We start from the raw sequence: 14,404 nt of genomic DNA on the forward strand, positions 1-14,404 counted from the left end.
TGGGTATCAGACTTCCTATGGGGAGCTCAGAAAATGTTTGACTTCTAGTACAAATCTCTTCATAAACTCTGCTCTTACAAATCAAAACTTATATGAGGGTTGATTTTAAAAGCCCAGCTGTTGAAATAAGGTAGGTATGCATTTTATATAAGCAAACATTACTTATATGACAGTCTGGTGTGAACAATAGCTGATTTTTTCCAAGGATGCTAATCTCTCCTGATAATTATTGAAAGAAATTATTCACTGTGATAGATAAATTTAAAAATGATGTAAGCAATCATCTGAAAATACCTCTTTTCATCTTTAATTACCTAATTCTTACCTCATTAAGCCAGCTCATCGGGTATTATTATGATTGACTACTTTATTAGAAGGACACACAACAGTCAGGGCTTCTGTATGTCACAAGAAGATGAAGTCTTCAGCTGCACAGTTAAGTACATGAGTGAGATGAAAATGACAGCGAAGTATTTCCGCATTGTTTAGGACAATCTGATAAGGAAATTGAATGTTGGGAGTTCCTTGAAAACTGTAACAAGCTGTAAAGAATATTGGTTTTGACATTCTCTGAAGATAAAGGAGGTGAGCAGTCTATGAGATGTGAATGATTGTCACTAGCACTATCACAGTTGCCGTTTATTATGGAGTGTGTTCAGCAGTCATTGCTGGCAGATCATCAGCTGAAGTTTTGCCAGTGTAAGTCCTTATGTTTAGGATCACAGCTATTTGCAGTTATGGAGGGATGACTACACAGTCCCTTGACTTGCTGCTTTCTGTCACTAAGTGGATGTGCTACATTAAATTGGTATTCCTGGATTTGTGCCTCATTAGGGCTACCCTTGAAAACAGATTCACAGTCACATAATGAATTTATGCTAAAACAGGTGAGGCAATAAGAACAGCTAGTGCTTGTGGATTTGCCTGCAGTTTCCTGCTTTAAACAGCTTTTGGGTTCTTCATAAATGTTATGAATATCAAAATAGGTATTTGGGGGAATCACTGAAGTATTTCACTTCCATATATCTCAGATGTGTGCTGGGATCCTGGGTGCTAATTAGTGTCTTTATGAAAAAAAATTTTGCTTTGTTTTGCTTTCTATAAGTCCTTAGAACTTCTCATGAGAAGGGAGGTGAAGGATCAACTCTTGTTACTTATTAACTATGTTTTTCTATTCCTCCAACACAGGCCTTTAGCTGAATTTTCTTACCCTAATGAGTTCAGTCCAAATCACTCGGTCAAATGTTTGTCTTTATTCCCCTGCTTCTTTATGACACTTCTCCTAACATCCCACCTCCCTCCCCCTCCTCAGCAAAGCAAGGAATTTACTGACTGTAAATATGAGTAGATGCAGTAAATTTTCAGAAGATTGCATCACAGGACCAAAGTGGCAACAATTTGGATTTGCCCATACCATCGGTGAAAATTCAAAACCTGAGACTATGATTAGTGATGTACTATGGCAGGAAAAGCTTGACACTTGCTCCATCATAACAAGAAGGAAATTTTGTCTGATTAAATAAAACATTTTTTTCTGTTAATCCTAATGTTGAGAGCAGTTTTTTTGTATGTTTTGGAGCAAAAACCTTTGCTAATGAATACTTCTCAAAAATATGCTTTTTTTCCCACCAGCAATCGTGGTATTAGTTAAACAAATTTTTACAAGATAAATTAATTATTGAAATGATTTGCTGTGAATCTTACTTTGCAGCTCATATAAATGTGTAGTGAATGGGAATATGGATGAGATGATGAAAGGCACAATGGGGAAGTTAAGGACGTTGTTCATGTGTAAAATAAAAGCAAATTATGCAAGACCTTGAGTAGACGTTTATAAATGTTTTTTAGCTATTTTTAAGCGCTGTTCCCAAGACTACTTCATTTAACTACTGAGTATATTAGATATAATTAAAAGTAAATTGCCTCTAAGAGAACAGGGGGAGAGTTATTTACTCAGGAGTACCCAAACACTTCTGCAAAACTCTTGGATGTTATTGTACCAGACTACCAGTGATATTCTTAATGCTTATGAAATACGCAATACACCAAAAAAAATCCTTTCTACACAAAATGGTCTGTGAAGACTGCTAGGAGCAACATATTCTTCCATGGTGGTGTCAGTTTTGACTGTTTTCCAGATTGCCTTACTGGGAGAGGCTGACTGCTCTGTGTGATGCACTTTGCAGCTTGAAAAACTGTCTGTCGAAGAGGCGCTGTACAGAAAGTGGTGAGTTTATTCCCTGGATGGCTGAGCTGGTTATTTCTTCCCTGTTCCTAGTCCTGGTTTGGGGACTTAGGAGCTAAATGCTGATACAGTCTGTGGCATGTGGAATGGGATGCATGGAGGGAAGTAAGAAATTTCAGGACATGCTGAGATCCTAGATTTCACCTCTTTAGTCCAAAGTCCACTGATACACAGTAGGAGTGTCCAGCGTCTGTGATCAGACAGGAGTTGTGGACAGAGTCTGAATGTACGACAAATGTTTCTTGAAGATAGCTTTGCAGGGGTTGGTTGATGTCTGGATTGTTTCATTTTAACGTGTCAGGTGCCTCGGGGCAGCACTGGGAGTGAAGTGTTCCATTTTAGTAGTAGATGAAGCAGCAATAATACAGGCTCCTCTCTATTCCCTTCATGGTGTGCCTGACTTCTCACTGGGAGCAGCAGCAGTTCAGTGACCGTGCTAACTCAAACATGGGCCTCACACTGACGTGTGAAATAATCCTGGTTGTAGTGGGAAAACCTGTTCAGCCAGGAGGATATGAAAACATTAGGTAATTTGCCAAGGTTCTGATAACTTTGTTTTGTTCTGGGTTTTGGTGCTGTGTTTTGTTTTAGAGTTTTCACAGAGCTTTTATACTTTTCACAGAGGTACCAGGAAGAAATTTCTTAAGAGGAAGAAGTTTTCAATTTTTTGAAAAGGTACCTAACCTGTATAAAACCACTTCATGTTGGCATGATAAAAGTTCACTGTTATCACACAAGAACAAATATTGCAGAGACTTTGCACGGTCTAGAAAAACAAAACAGATTGCAGTGTCATAAAAAAAAATCACTTAAGAGCAATAGTGTGGCAATTTGGCCACTTAAGTATCTGAACTAGTGTGGTTGGGAAAAGTCTGCCAAGTGGCAAAATACTGGGAGGAGAGGGGTGGGTTTTTTTCTGTCATACAATTAGGCAGTTGGATTTTTCCTCGGCAGTTTATCTCAGCTTTATGTCACTTGCCTAGAAGGCTGAGGCCATATCAAAGGTATTTGGGAATTGCAACATAAAACTTGTTCTTAATTTATATATTGTGTATGTATGTATATAGCATATATATATATATATATATATATATATATATATGTATAAAATTAGTAACTAGACCAGATTTTTCCCAAGGTAAATGACAAGTGCATTCCTGAAGAAAGAGGAACAAAAAGAGACAGCAGCCCCAGTGCTGAGCTGTCCCGGAAAAGTGGAAAATGATGAGGAGCCCTGAGAGCTCACCTAAAACGAGGCACCTAGTCCACTTACACTCCTTTTTTACAGGAAGAAATGCATGGCAGTGTGCTGACCGTGTGACCTGCCACTGAGTTATCATTTGACCTGGAAAGAAGGAAACCTCTTAAGGTCTTCCCTGGCTTAATTCTGTTCTAAGCTTACGACTCTTGTATCCCAGATACATGCCCCCATCATCAGATTTGCTTAAGCTAGGGAGGAGGTCATGTTTAATACGCCAGTTGAAAAGCAAAATAGTTTCTTGAATGTTGATTTTAACTGATGCTTAATCCCCGAGGTTTTACATTTCTTGACAGTAATCATCCAACTCGAGTGTCAAATCTCCTTGGCCCACTTTAATTTTTTCTTCTTGTTCCTCTAAACTGAAACCACTTCAGACTGATGGCTATGACAAGCTTGTTCAGTGGTGAAAAAATGTAGTGACCATGTTTCCAGTAAGGGAGGAGACATGACAGCAGGTTTTCTTGGAGCCAAGTGCTCCAACCAGCAGGCTTCAGTTTAAAACAGGACTGAGCACATGTGCAGCTTGTTCTCCAGTTGCTTTGTCCCAGGCCTTACACAAAACCCACGTAATGTGGGAGGTATGCTTTCATAAGCAGTACAGGGAACAGTATGAAAATGCTGCTGGACATTAGAGCAGCATTGCTCTTTCATGTGTGACTCTTGGCAGAAATTTAAGAGGCCACAGATTCAGGCACCAGTGTGGTTAATGATTAACTCAAGTTCCTCTGTAAATCTTGCCTTAAATCAAAACCCTGGAGGAATTTTCAGGGGATCTGTTACAGTGGTCCCTGTTTTGTGCTATTCTGCTTTGACTTGTGTTTTGTGCTTTTAGATACATTAAATATCCTTTCCTCTTTGAGAATATTCTGTTTTTTCCCACAATAATAGAGAAATTCTTACTTGAAAGAAGTATCTTGGTTGTGTGGGAGAATGATTAAAAAATTAAGAAAGGAATAAATTACTAAATAAACTAACTAAATAAATAACTAAAAATAAATAATAAGGAAGAGTATTTTTAATGCCTGAATGCTTTAGGCTTGAGGAAACACAGCTGCATCATTTTGTACATTGTGGCCAGGTTCCAAATGTGTGCATATATGGTCACACAGACAGACATACAAGAACTATTATCTTATATTTTCACATTAATAGTAAGCCAGGCATAATAATGACCAGTACTGAACTAGCTGTTACAGATCTGGTCATGATAGATGGAACAGGTCTATCAGATCAAGTTCTTTTATCAGCTACTGTTCCCCCAAAAGGGGGATGATACTGATCTGTCTCTTGCACTCCACTAGCTTTAATGGGAAATCAGTGTGAATAAACTGGCTTAGATGAACTCTGGCTTAATCTGATCTCATGATTTAACCAGGCATCTGGAAAAAGAAGGCTAATGTCACTCTGGCCAATGAATGAACACATATCTTGTTTTAAACACTAAGTTAATGAACAAGAATTAAATAGAATCTTGTCTGAGCCTTTGAAAAGGATATTTTACTTTGTCAACTATAACACACTTTAAAACCCCCACTGAACTCATGCTTACTCTGTGTCAGCAAAATCCTAACAGTACAGGACAGATTAGCCTTTCTTCAACTTTCTTACAAGGGCAGGTCAGCTGTATGGATAAGGACACAGGTCAGAAACAGGTAAAGTTATAATTACTTACAAATTTTTTCACTTAAAATCTGCCTGCTGCCGTCCTTATACAATATGATCCTCATAGTTATTTTCTCTGTAGTATACACATCTTCAGAAAACATAACTAAGGATAATTTTTTTCCCTCTGTGTTACTTTGCTTCTAAGCTTCACTTGAAGAAAAAGCTATCCTGGTCCTTAATTATGCTAGGTACCAGAAGTCTTGGTCAGAGACTATTCTAAGTCTCATCTGTCAGTGCCTTTGCATCACTGGGACCTCCACACTTTCAGAATATGGCATGCTCTGAAATGGCATTGTATCACAAATCTCATTCACTCTTTTGAAAAGAGGCACTTGCAATCTAAATATATAAAAATTCTCATAACAGCTTTTTTTCAAAATTTTATTCTTCTTACAGACGCTCACCTGTTTGCCAGTGCCTAAATCTGCTTTTTCTTCTATATGCAAAGAATAATCTGTGGAAGAACAGTCCCACATGCATAGGACTAACGAAATTAAATGCTCTACAGCTCCCCAGAAACACTTATTCTGAAAAACACCTTTCAAGTCAAAAGCAGGAAGCGTATGAATTTACAATCCCACTCTCATAGAAACTCCAGCAGGATTTCAACATATAAGTCCATGGAAAATAATAATAACAATTAATAACAATAAAAACAATAGTAATTTTTCTCAAAAAAAAATCTGAAGTGTACTCTTGTATAAAATTGTGATAGCTTTTATTAATGCTCCTCAGGGGTTAAAATTTACTCAGTGTGTGACTTTTAATTAAGAGTCCACAGAAATCCCTCAAGCACATCATCAGACATAGATCATAGCTGTAAACAGCATTACTCTTAAACCAGAATAGGATTTTTTAATGTTAGTTTAATTGCATATCATGAAGTTTGCTTTGGTTCCTGATCAGGAATTCCCACACACGCTTCTGTATTTTGGGTTTATTTACCGTAACATGTTTGAAATTTAACTCTTCTGGTACAGTGATGCCTCATACAAATCCTTGGGATTTTGGGGCAAGGATACGTGAAAATGAGAGAAACAAAATCCTGATTCATCTAATTGTTTGTGTCTATATATGAAGCACCTTTTTGATCACGAAAGGGGGTAACAAGGGGAGGACTGAGGGCTTCAGCTCCAGGCCGGACGATGCGAAATGGAGTTTCCAGGCGGCAAGCGTAAGGTGAAAGCAGAGGGGCCTCCCGTGGGCGAGCGCAGAGGAGTCTGGTGGTAAGCGCGGGGCCTGAGCCCCCTCAGCAGCCCCGGGCCCGCCGCAGAGCCAGGGGAGCAGAGCCAGGGGAGCAGAGCCAGGGGAGCAGCCCCGGGCCCTCAGCAGCCCCGGGCCCGCCGCAGAGCCAGGGGAGCAGAGCCAGGGGAGCAGAGCCAGGGGAGCAGAGCCAGGGGAGCGGCCCCGGGCCCTCAGCAGCGGCCGCTGGCCCCGGCGGTGACGTCACGCGGCTCCCCGTGACGCCTGCGCTCAGCGCGGAGCGGAACCGGCCTGGCTGGGGAGGGAACCGCGCTCCGTGAGGGAAGCGAGGCAGCGGCCGGGAGGTACCGGAGCGCACGTGGAACACGCACGTTCTTCCGTTCTGCTCCTGTGCCCGCGGCGGGGCGGCAGCCCGCGCCTGGCGAGGGGGACACGCAGGGACAGCACGGAGCGGCCGCGCTGCCACCGTGGCACCCGCGGCGCGCTGCGCGTCCCCGCGTCCCTGGCGGGCGCGGCCTGCGCCGCTTCCCGCTGTCCGTGCTGAGGGCTCCACCTGCAGCCGGGCCCGAGCGGGAGCCCAGCTCGGCCGCGCCGCCGGCACGCACGGAGGACGGAAGGAGGGAGGCGCTGGGCTGGGCCGGGCACGGCTGCGGGAACCCCGCTCGCCCTTGTTTAAAGGGCTCTCCTTGGGCTGGCAGCCGAGCGCCGTGGGGCGGTGCCATTGGAGCCCCGGGGTCAGGCGTTGAAGAGTTGGCTCTGAAAGAAGAGCAATGGTGATATGGGTGTCTGCATGTGCCTCTTACTCCAGATATACCTGGTTTTCCCTTCCATTTTTATCCAGGGAACAGCGGGTCATTACTCCTGCTGCAGCTTTTTTCTCCCAAGTCCGTACAGCGTTTCTGTGTTAAAGCACCAAGGGTCTATTACTGCGTTGCAGGTAGGCCCTGTGTCCTACCTGTGAATGCCTGGTTAATGAACAAGGGGCTTTCTCTGCTTCGAAACTTGCCAGGGAAGGCAGACGCGTGGGTTGATTTTAGGCACTTGTGAATACTTTGTTAGGGGAAAGAACAGACCGCCTGCTTGTCCAAACTCTGTTACAGAAGAGCAAAATCATCATGCCACTCTATGAGTTGGTGGTGGCCTGGTACACTTAGTACCATGTGCTGTTGTGATTATCACTCATCCAGAAGGGTTTAATAGACTTCAGTGAGGCCAAAGGTAGGTCTGAGGACTCGGATCCTCTTCAGCGAGGTACTGAATAGCTTCCATATGTGTAGGAGTAACTGAATAGACCTGAAAGAGGATACAGGTAGAGAGTGAAACAGTAAGGGGAAGGTATGAGGAGAAATGCATAGAATTATCTAATCAGAAAGCAAATTAGGAACAAAAGGAAGTACTTTCCCACAAATAATAAAATTCGTTGCCTCAGGATGAAGACAGTGCAATTGGGTTCAAAAATGATTTATTCAAATGCATGGAAAAAAGATTCATTATTATTGCTTGAATTCTGTCTCTGTCTCCTCAGGAAATCCCAAAACAGCTGATTGGTTTCTAGAGCTTTCAGAATAAAAGATCATTCTACAGAAGTACTTTCTTTGTGTACTCTGTTCTAAACATCGAAGCTAGCTACTTCAGAATCATTTTGTATTTCAAAGACCTTTTTTTCCTCCTGCAAAAGCAGAAACAAGAAAACCCCAGACTAGTGGTAAAACACAGTCTGATAGTATTAAATCAGTATTAATACAAATTTCAAATTGCACTCTGTAACATTTGTACTGGTGGTGTCTGACACAGATGCTTTTGATGCAGCGAGACTTTGAGGCTAAATGACTTCAGCACAAGAATAGTGGTTGCAAGGACAGTATAATTACAAACAGTACATCAGCTTTGAATAAGCAGCTGAACAGTACATTATGTTCTGTAGGTGCATAAATCACATAATTCATCAATTGAGTAAGAGTTACCATAACTCTGGTATTGGAATGCTAGATGATCTGCATGATTTTTTTTTAACTAGTTCAGAAATATTTAAGAATTAACTTTCATTTGTAGAAGTGGTGTCTAATTTAGTTCAACTCTTTATTTTGAATAAGAAATTAATATAAATGAATAAAAACCAAATCACTAATTCTATAACCTGCTATTACAAACTGCTACAAACAAGTAAAGTCTGTGATGTTGACAAGAGCAGTAGTTAATGTCTTGCTGTACTGGATATGCAGTTGATGGTTTATTTTGCAATTTGTGAATTATTTTGAAGATGGGCAAGGTCTGTGCTGTTTTTGGAGGATCCCGGGGGATAGGCAGAGCTGTGGCAGAGCTCCTGGCAGAGAAGGGCTGCCGCCTGGCCATCATTGCTAGGAATCTGGACGTGGCGCAGAGCACTGCCCGTAACCTTGGTGGTACGTATGCTGCTGTGCAGTTACCTCCTCGCTGCTCCCTGCTTAGGTGACTTGTGAAAATAGCCAGCTGTTAAAAACCCCTCATTGTTTAACTAGATGAAAGGGAAAATAAAGGCTGAGATTATTAAAAAACAGCTATATTGGTACGATTTTGTTTTCTCAATAGTCATTGAGAAAGTAGGTTACCTGTTTTATGTGTGTGATGGGAATTTTAAGATGAATGGAATTGTTTGGGGTCACAACAGAGGTGGTGTGAATTGAGACATCCTCAACTCCTGCAAAAGCCCGAATTGAGACCAGTCTGCTCATGCTGAACTTCTGATTTCAAAAAGCAAAAAAATAAAACAAGGAATTGTCACATAACTAGTGAATACAACACTTGAAATTTGTCTTTATTTAATTGTCTGGGGATTAAATAGGTTCCTTAAATTATAACTAGTTCAACATATGTTTTGCAACTGAGTTGATACGTTCTGAAAAAGGTTTATGAATTAAATACAGCTTTTACTGTTTATTTTGACAATATATGTATTTCTTTACAGCAGGACATCTGGCACTTAGCTGTGATGTATCCAAGGAACAAGAAGTCCAAAGGACTTTTGAAGAGATGCAGAGGAATTTGGGTCCTATTAACTACTTGGTTAATGCAGCTGGGATCAACAGGTTGGTTACTCCTTACAAGACTGTAGGTAATTCTAGATGAAGGCAGCTCACTGTAAGGTGCTCTGGCCCTTTGTGCTTAGTAAGTGTTGTTAATGAGCACCTGAAAGCAATATTAAGTGCTTGCCAATATTTTGTTCCTGGTGGTAGTAGAATGCTAACAGATGATGCAGCTTTCACTGTAGTTTCTGCATTCTGAGTTTTGAGTTCCCCCTCTATTATTTCTTCCATTTTTTTCTCCCAGAATGGTCTAAAACAGTGCTTGATACCACTCTGCAAAAGAGGTTCTGTGGCCAGAAGCATGGCTAACATGTTTTTTGCTATGTGTAGTCCCTGCAGTGTTGTCATTTTGAATGCTCAAATGTATTGAGCCCCATTAATATTCTGTCCAGCGGTATTTTTTTTATGAATAAACACAATCAGGGGGTTGTTAAGTGAATTCTTTAGGTTTTTTTTTTGTTTGTCAGGGACGGTTTGTTAGTGAGAACCAAGACTGAAGATATGATAGCCCAGATTCACACTAACCTTTTGGGAACAATGTTGACATGCAAAGCTGCTGTAAAGGTCATGATTCAACAAAAGGGAGGTGCCATTGTCAATATAGGTAAGTTGCTTGTGTAAGCCAGTGGAGTTCTGTACTAGTGTTCTAGAAATGTTTAGCAGGTGTAACATATTACACTGCTTGCTACAATTTACTTAATTCCTTGTCTATGTATTTTGACATTTTATATTTAGCATTTCTTTATGAATAGTTATTCTTTTGTGTAATTTCTGCAACTTCTAGAGTAATATTAAACACCTCAGAGTTTATCTTTTATTGGAAAAATAACTTTGCTATTCTTAACCAATTCTTTCAATATCTAGATCTACCAGCTACTGCTATTAACTAAGAATTGATAGGTACAGTCAGTTCCTTCCTTCCTTCCTTCCTTCCTTCCTTCCTTCCTTCCTTCCTTCCTTCCTTCCTTCCTTCCTTCCTTCCTTCCTTCCTTCCTTCCTTCCTTCCTTCCTTCCTTCCTTCCTTCCTTCCTTCCTCTCCTGGTGCCTGTCAGTCAACATAGATACATGGATTGTACAAAAATCACAGCTAATTGGGAGATTTGCTTATCCTAGCAGGCTAAAGTGCATAAAGTTATGCATATTTTGCTCTTTTCTTGTGATTTCATTTTTCATTCCAAGTTTAAAATTAAAATGATAAAACTAGTACAACGTTTCAAGTTACCCATTTAACCTTCTCTTTGATGTTTCTTTATTTTAGGGAGTATTGTAGGACTTAAAGGCAACGCTGGTCAAAGTGTGTATAGTGCTACCAAAGCAGGATTAGTTGGATTTTCACGCTCTCTTGCTAAAGAAGTAGCAAAAAAGCAAATTCGAGTCAACGTTGTTGCTCCAGGTTAGTTTTATAGGAATTCCTGCATCCTTGATTGTTGCAATTCACTAAGACTGTGGATATTTTTTGTACTCGGAAAGTAGCTTAAGACAAATTTCTATTATTTTCTTCAGTTTGGTAAGTAAATATTTTTAATATCTTTTGTTGGTTTGTTTAAAGTATAATACATTCTTTTACAAAATCTTCAGGCTTTTTAAGGGAACAGTGAGAAATTTGGAAGAGTGAGTCTACCTATTCCTCTATTCATTATTACATAATAATTGTCTTTTTTTATTTTATTTCCTTCTTCAAAACTTGCCGTCCTTGCAGATGGAAGGATTAAATCTAATTAGAGATAAAGCTACCCTTGTCTCCGGCTAGAGAATGTTTGTTTGTTATTAGGGAAACATGACAGACCATGAGAAAGCTGTCAAAAAGCACCCCTGTCTCCCTGTAATAAAAGGAGGGAGTCCTGAAAGTTATTTCTGTGAGTAAAGGCAGTGATTTCGTAAGATAATCAAGTTCAAGTGAACTGCCACGCATAAGGAAAAATCCCTTCTGTATTTTCTGAATTTTTCCACTCATAATGGTGTGCACTGCTGCTCACCTTCTACTACCTCTGATGCCTTTCAGAGTTCTACATGAATCTGTTCAGCTTGTGAACTAGGCAGGAAAAATACTTTTATTCTTTAGTGAGTTGAGCAGCTCATCCACAACCATCATAAAAGGGCAGCGTTTTACAGTAGAAAGCAAAAGAGAGACTTTCCCTTCTTGATGGCAGCTAGAAAGCAGGTAAGATCAGCTCTTTATAAAGCTGCAGTGTGTGTAGAGTTGTGCAACAGTGGGAAAGCCAAATCTCAGATAATGGAAAATTGTTAAAAAAGGTCCTTTAAAAATGTCGAGCAATATTTTTCAAATTAGTGCCCTGATAGAAACTATAAATCGCTCCCCCCCATTTTGAATTTGGGAGCAGGGGAGGGACATTTTTTTCAGGTACTGCCAGAAGTTCTAAAATATAATGCAAACACTTTAAACTCTGAGAGGGATTCTTGCCAGACATTTTGTGCTCGTATTTTAATTGAGAACATTGTGGTGAAATGAGTATATTTTGTCTTTCAGAAAAGTGATACTAAATACAGTTTTTTGGACTGAATTTTGGTTACCTTTTCTTGTTTGAGTGTTTGGCTTTGTTTGGGTTTTTTTAATGGACTTCTATAGATCTCTGCATTTTGGTTATTGCATCATTGCTTCCAAAACAGAAAGGTATTTTCTTGGTTAGATGAAAAAGTGGTCTTGGCTATCAAATGATGTGGGCTGCTTTGGGAGACTTTGAAGAATGGTAGCTGGTGCTGAACCTGGTAATAGATTTCACTTTGTAAGATTCAGTGGGAAATCCACTCAATAAATTTAGTTGAAGATTAGGTAACTCTTCATATATCTCTCTGCTCTTAGGCTTTATTCACACAGAGATGACAGCTCATCTGGAAGAAGATCAGTTGAAGAAATCAATTCTCCTTGGAAGATTTGGAGAGCCTCATGAAGTTGCACAAGCTGTTGTTTTTCTTCTAGAATCCACATACGTTACAGGGAGTGTTTTGGTTGTAGATGGAGGCTTGCAGCTTATGCCCTAAGTACTACCTTGAATAAATGACTGCTTTAATGTCGTGATGGTAATATATAAATATATACTAAATAAAGGGAGAGGGTTGGAAATTGTTTGATGATTGATGTACATAATTGATTTGGTCTTGTTTAGTCACAGGAGAAATTCAGCAGCAGTGAAGTGCAACGTGTGTGTTTAGCTGCCTGAAAGAGTCTGTTTGGTATTACAAAGTCTGTGTATGAAACAATTTGAAAAAGATCTGGTTTTGATACGGTGATAGCTTTAGAAATGTGCTGATAAGTTTTTAAAGCACTGTATTTTTATAAAGTCTTGTTTTCTAATTTGGGATAGAATGAGAATTTATTTGAATTATCATGTTACACAAAGGTTAATAAAGTGCAGAGACATGTTTATTGGGTGGCAGGTATGATTGCATCAAGTTTTTCAAGTAGGGCAAAGATTGTGAACTGCATAGTTTTGTATTCTTATCAGTTAGTCCCTACAAAGTAGCAAGGAGTTTCTTTTGAGCTTTGTTTGTTTGTACCTAATACTACAAAGCTAGGAACTTCTAGATCTTCAGCATACCTGAATTGCCTTTAGAAGATTTAATTATATGCAATGTGTTTTTATAAAGACAAAGCCTGCTTGGTTCCATTACTGAATGTATGTACGGCACTCACTCAATCCAGTGGCTCTTATGTGTGCCCATTGAAGGACTGCTGCAGCACTGCAGCTGCTAATCCTGTCATATTCTCAGCTTGAGCTGCACATGCACCGCTGAACACTACAGCTGCAGACCTTGCTGTGTAAGACACTTTGCAAGGACTCAGTAGATGTTTAGAGCATTTATCACTTCCAGAGCAGGAAGTCAAGGTGTTTTGTGTTTTGCTCTGTATCTTCATGAACACTCGGTTCAGCTGTTAAGTTGATGCTCCCTCATATATATGTATAGTCAATGAAATAGCCATTTTATTTTGTTCCAAGCAAGTTTTGAAGCAGAGGAATTACTCTGCTGTAAATGATTCTGAGTGTTCCTGTCTTGCTGAAAACTTACCAAATGTTTGACCTCAGGCTTTTCTATTGAGTTCAAGTAACTTCTGGTAATTGATGTTTTTATTGTCTCTGAAGAAAACTATGAATGTGGTTCAGGACCTTCACTTCTTAGCTCTGTTGTTCATTGCATCATGATCCAGATGTTGATTCAGCTTTTGAAATTACTTCCCATCTTGGCACACACCACAGTAGAGAAAGAAGAGATCTTGCTGATGATAACTGAGTCTTTAAAGTTGAAGATTTTCTTCATTTGTGCAGCTGAGAAGTTTTGTCTTTATGCCAGTAAACAGTGCATGTTCAAGCTTCTTGCAGGTATGTATTGAGAAATAATACAAGGCGTACTTGTATGATCATGAGATTTTACAGTTGGTTGTGCTACTCACTTTGGAATTTAAAATGCTGCTTGAAGTAATCCTTCCAGGAGTCCTTGCCTTCCTATTATTGTTGTTAAGTGTCATATGTGTCTTTGCACCAAAAATATAATTGCTAATTATGTTTTTCCTTGATAGAAAGAGTTGGCTAGAGATTTTTTCCAAGTGATTTTTTTCCAAGGGCACTGAAGGTGAGGAAGGACAGCTGGTACATTTTCACTAGTCAAGTAGGAATATGTCAGTGACTTGGCTGCTGCCCATACCCGTCCTTGGTATTTTACAAACAAACCCTGTGTGACAGGTCTTGACTAAAAGCCAAACCTAAGAAACTAGAAATAATTCTCTTTTAGTGAGTTCTGACCCTAATTATTATTATTATACTTTTGTTTATTTGTTTGTTTTGTTTGTGTTTTGGTGAGGGACCTGTTAAGTAAGTTATTAGCAATATAATTTTTAGTTTACAATTGCAATTAAAACCTGAAATAAAGCTGTCAGAAGAATCTCAGCATACAACAAAGTAATTTCTTTAAAAAGTTCCAGTACATACTATGTTTTTATTATTGCTGTTGCCA

The 14,404-nt window shown here is 39.7% G+C and overlaps 1 protein-coding gene across 6 annotated transcripts in view; it reads left to right on the forward strand.

Annotated features, from left to right (window-relative positions):
* Positions 1–6,636: 6,636 nt before the first annotated feature.
* CBR4 (carbonyl reductase 4) overlaps positions 6,637–14,404 on the forward strand; it is a 40,322-nt gene continuing 32,554 nt past the window's right edge. For 2 of the 6 annotated variants that reach the window (XR_015803165.1, XR_015803167.1), the window contains exons 1-6: positions 7,077–7,311; positions 8,635–8,776; positions 9,319–9,439; positions 9,904–10,040; positions 10,695–10,829; positions 12,258–13,773. Coding sequence is in view for 3 of the 6 variants with exons in the window: in XM_014878529.2 (XP_014734015.2) it covers positions 7,153–7,311; positions 8,635–8,776; positions 9,319–9,439; positions 9,904–10,040; positions 10,695–10,829; positions 12,258–12,436 (873 nt within the window). In the remaining 3 variants the exon portion in view is untranslated. Of the gene's footprint in view, positions 6,719–7,075; positions 7,312–8,634; positions 8,777–9,318; positions 9,440–9,903; positions 10,041–10,694; positions 10,830–12,257; positions 13,774–14,404 lie in introns of those variants that run through there. The other 4 variants (XM_088163623.1, XR_015803166.1, XM_014878529.2 and 1 more) reach the window with 4 other exon arrangements.

The sequence above is a fragment of the Sturnus vulgaris genome, chromosome 4 (genome assembly GCF_052056855.1).
Source record: "Sturnus vulgaris isolate bStuVul1 chromosome 4, bStuVul1.hap1, whole genome shotgun sequence".
In the NCBI taxonomy this organism is placed as follows: domain Eukaryota; kingdom Metazoa; phylum Chordata; class Aves; order Passeriformes; family Sturnidae; genus Sturnus; species Sturnus vulgaris.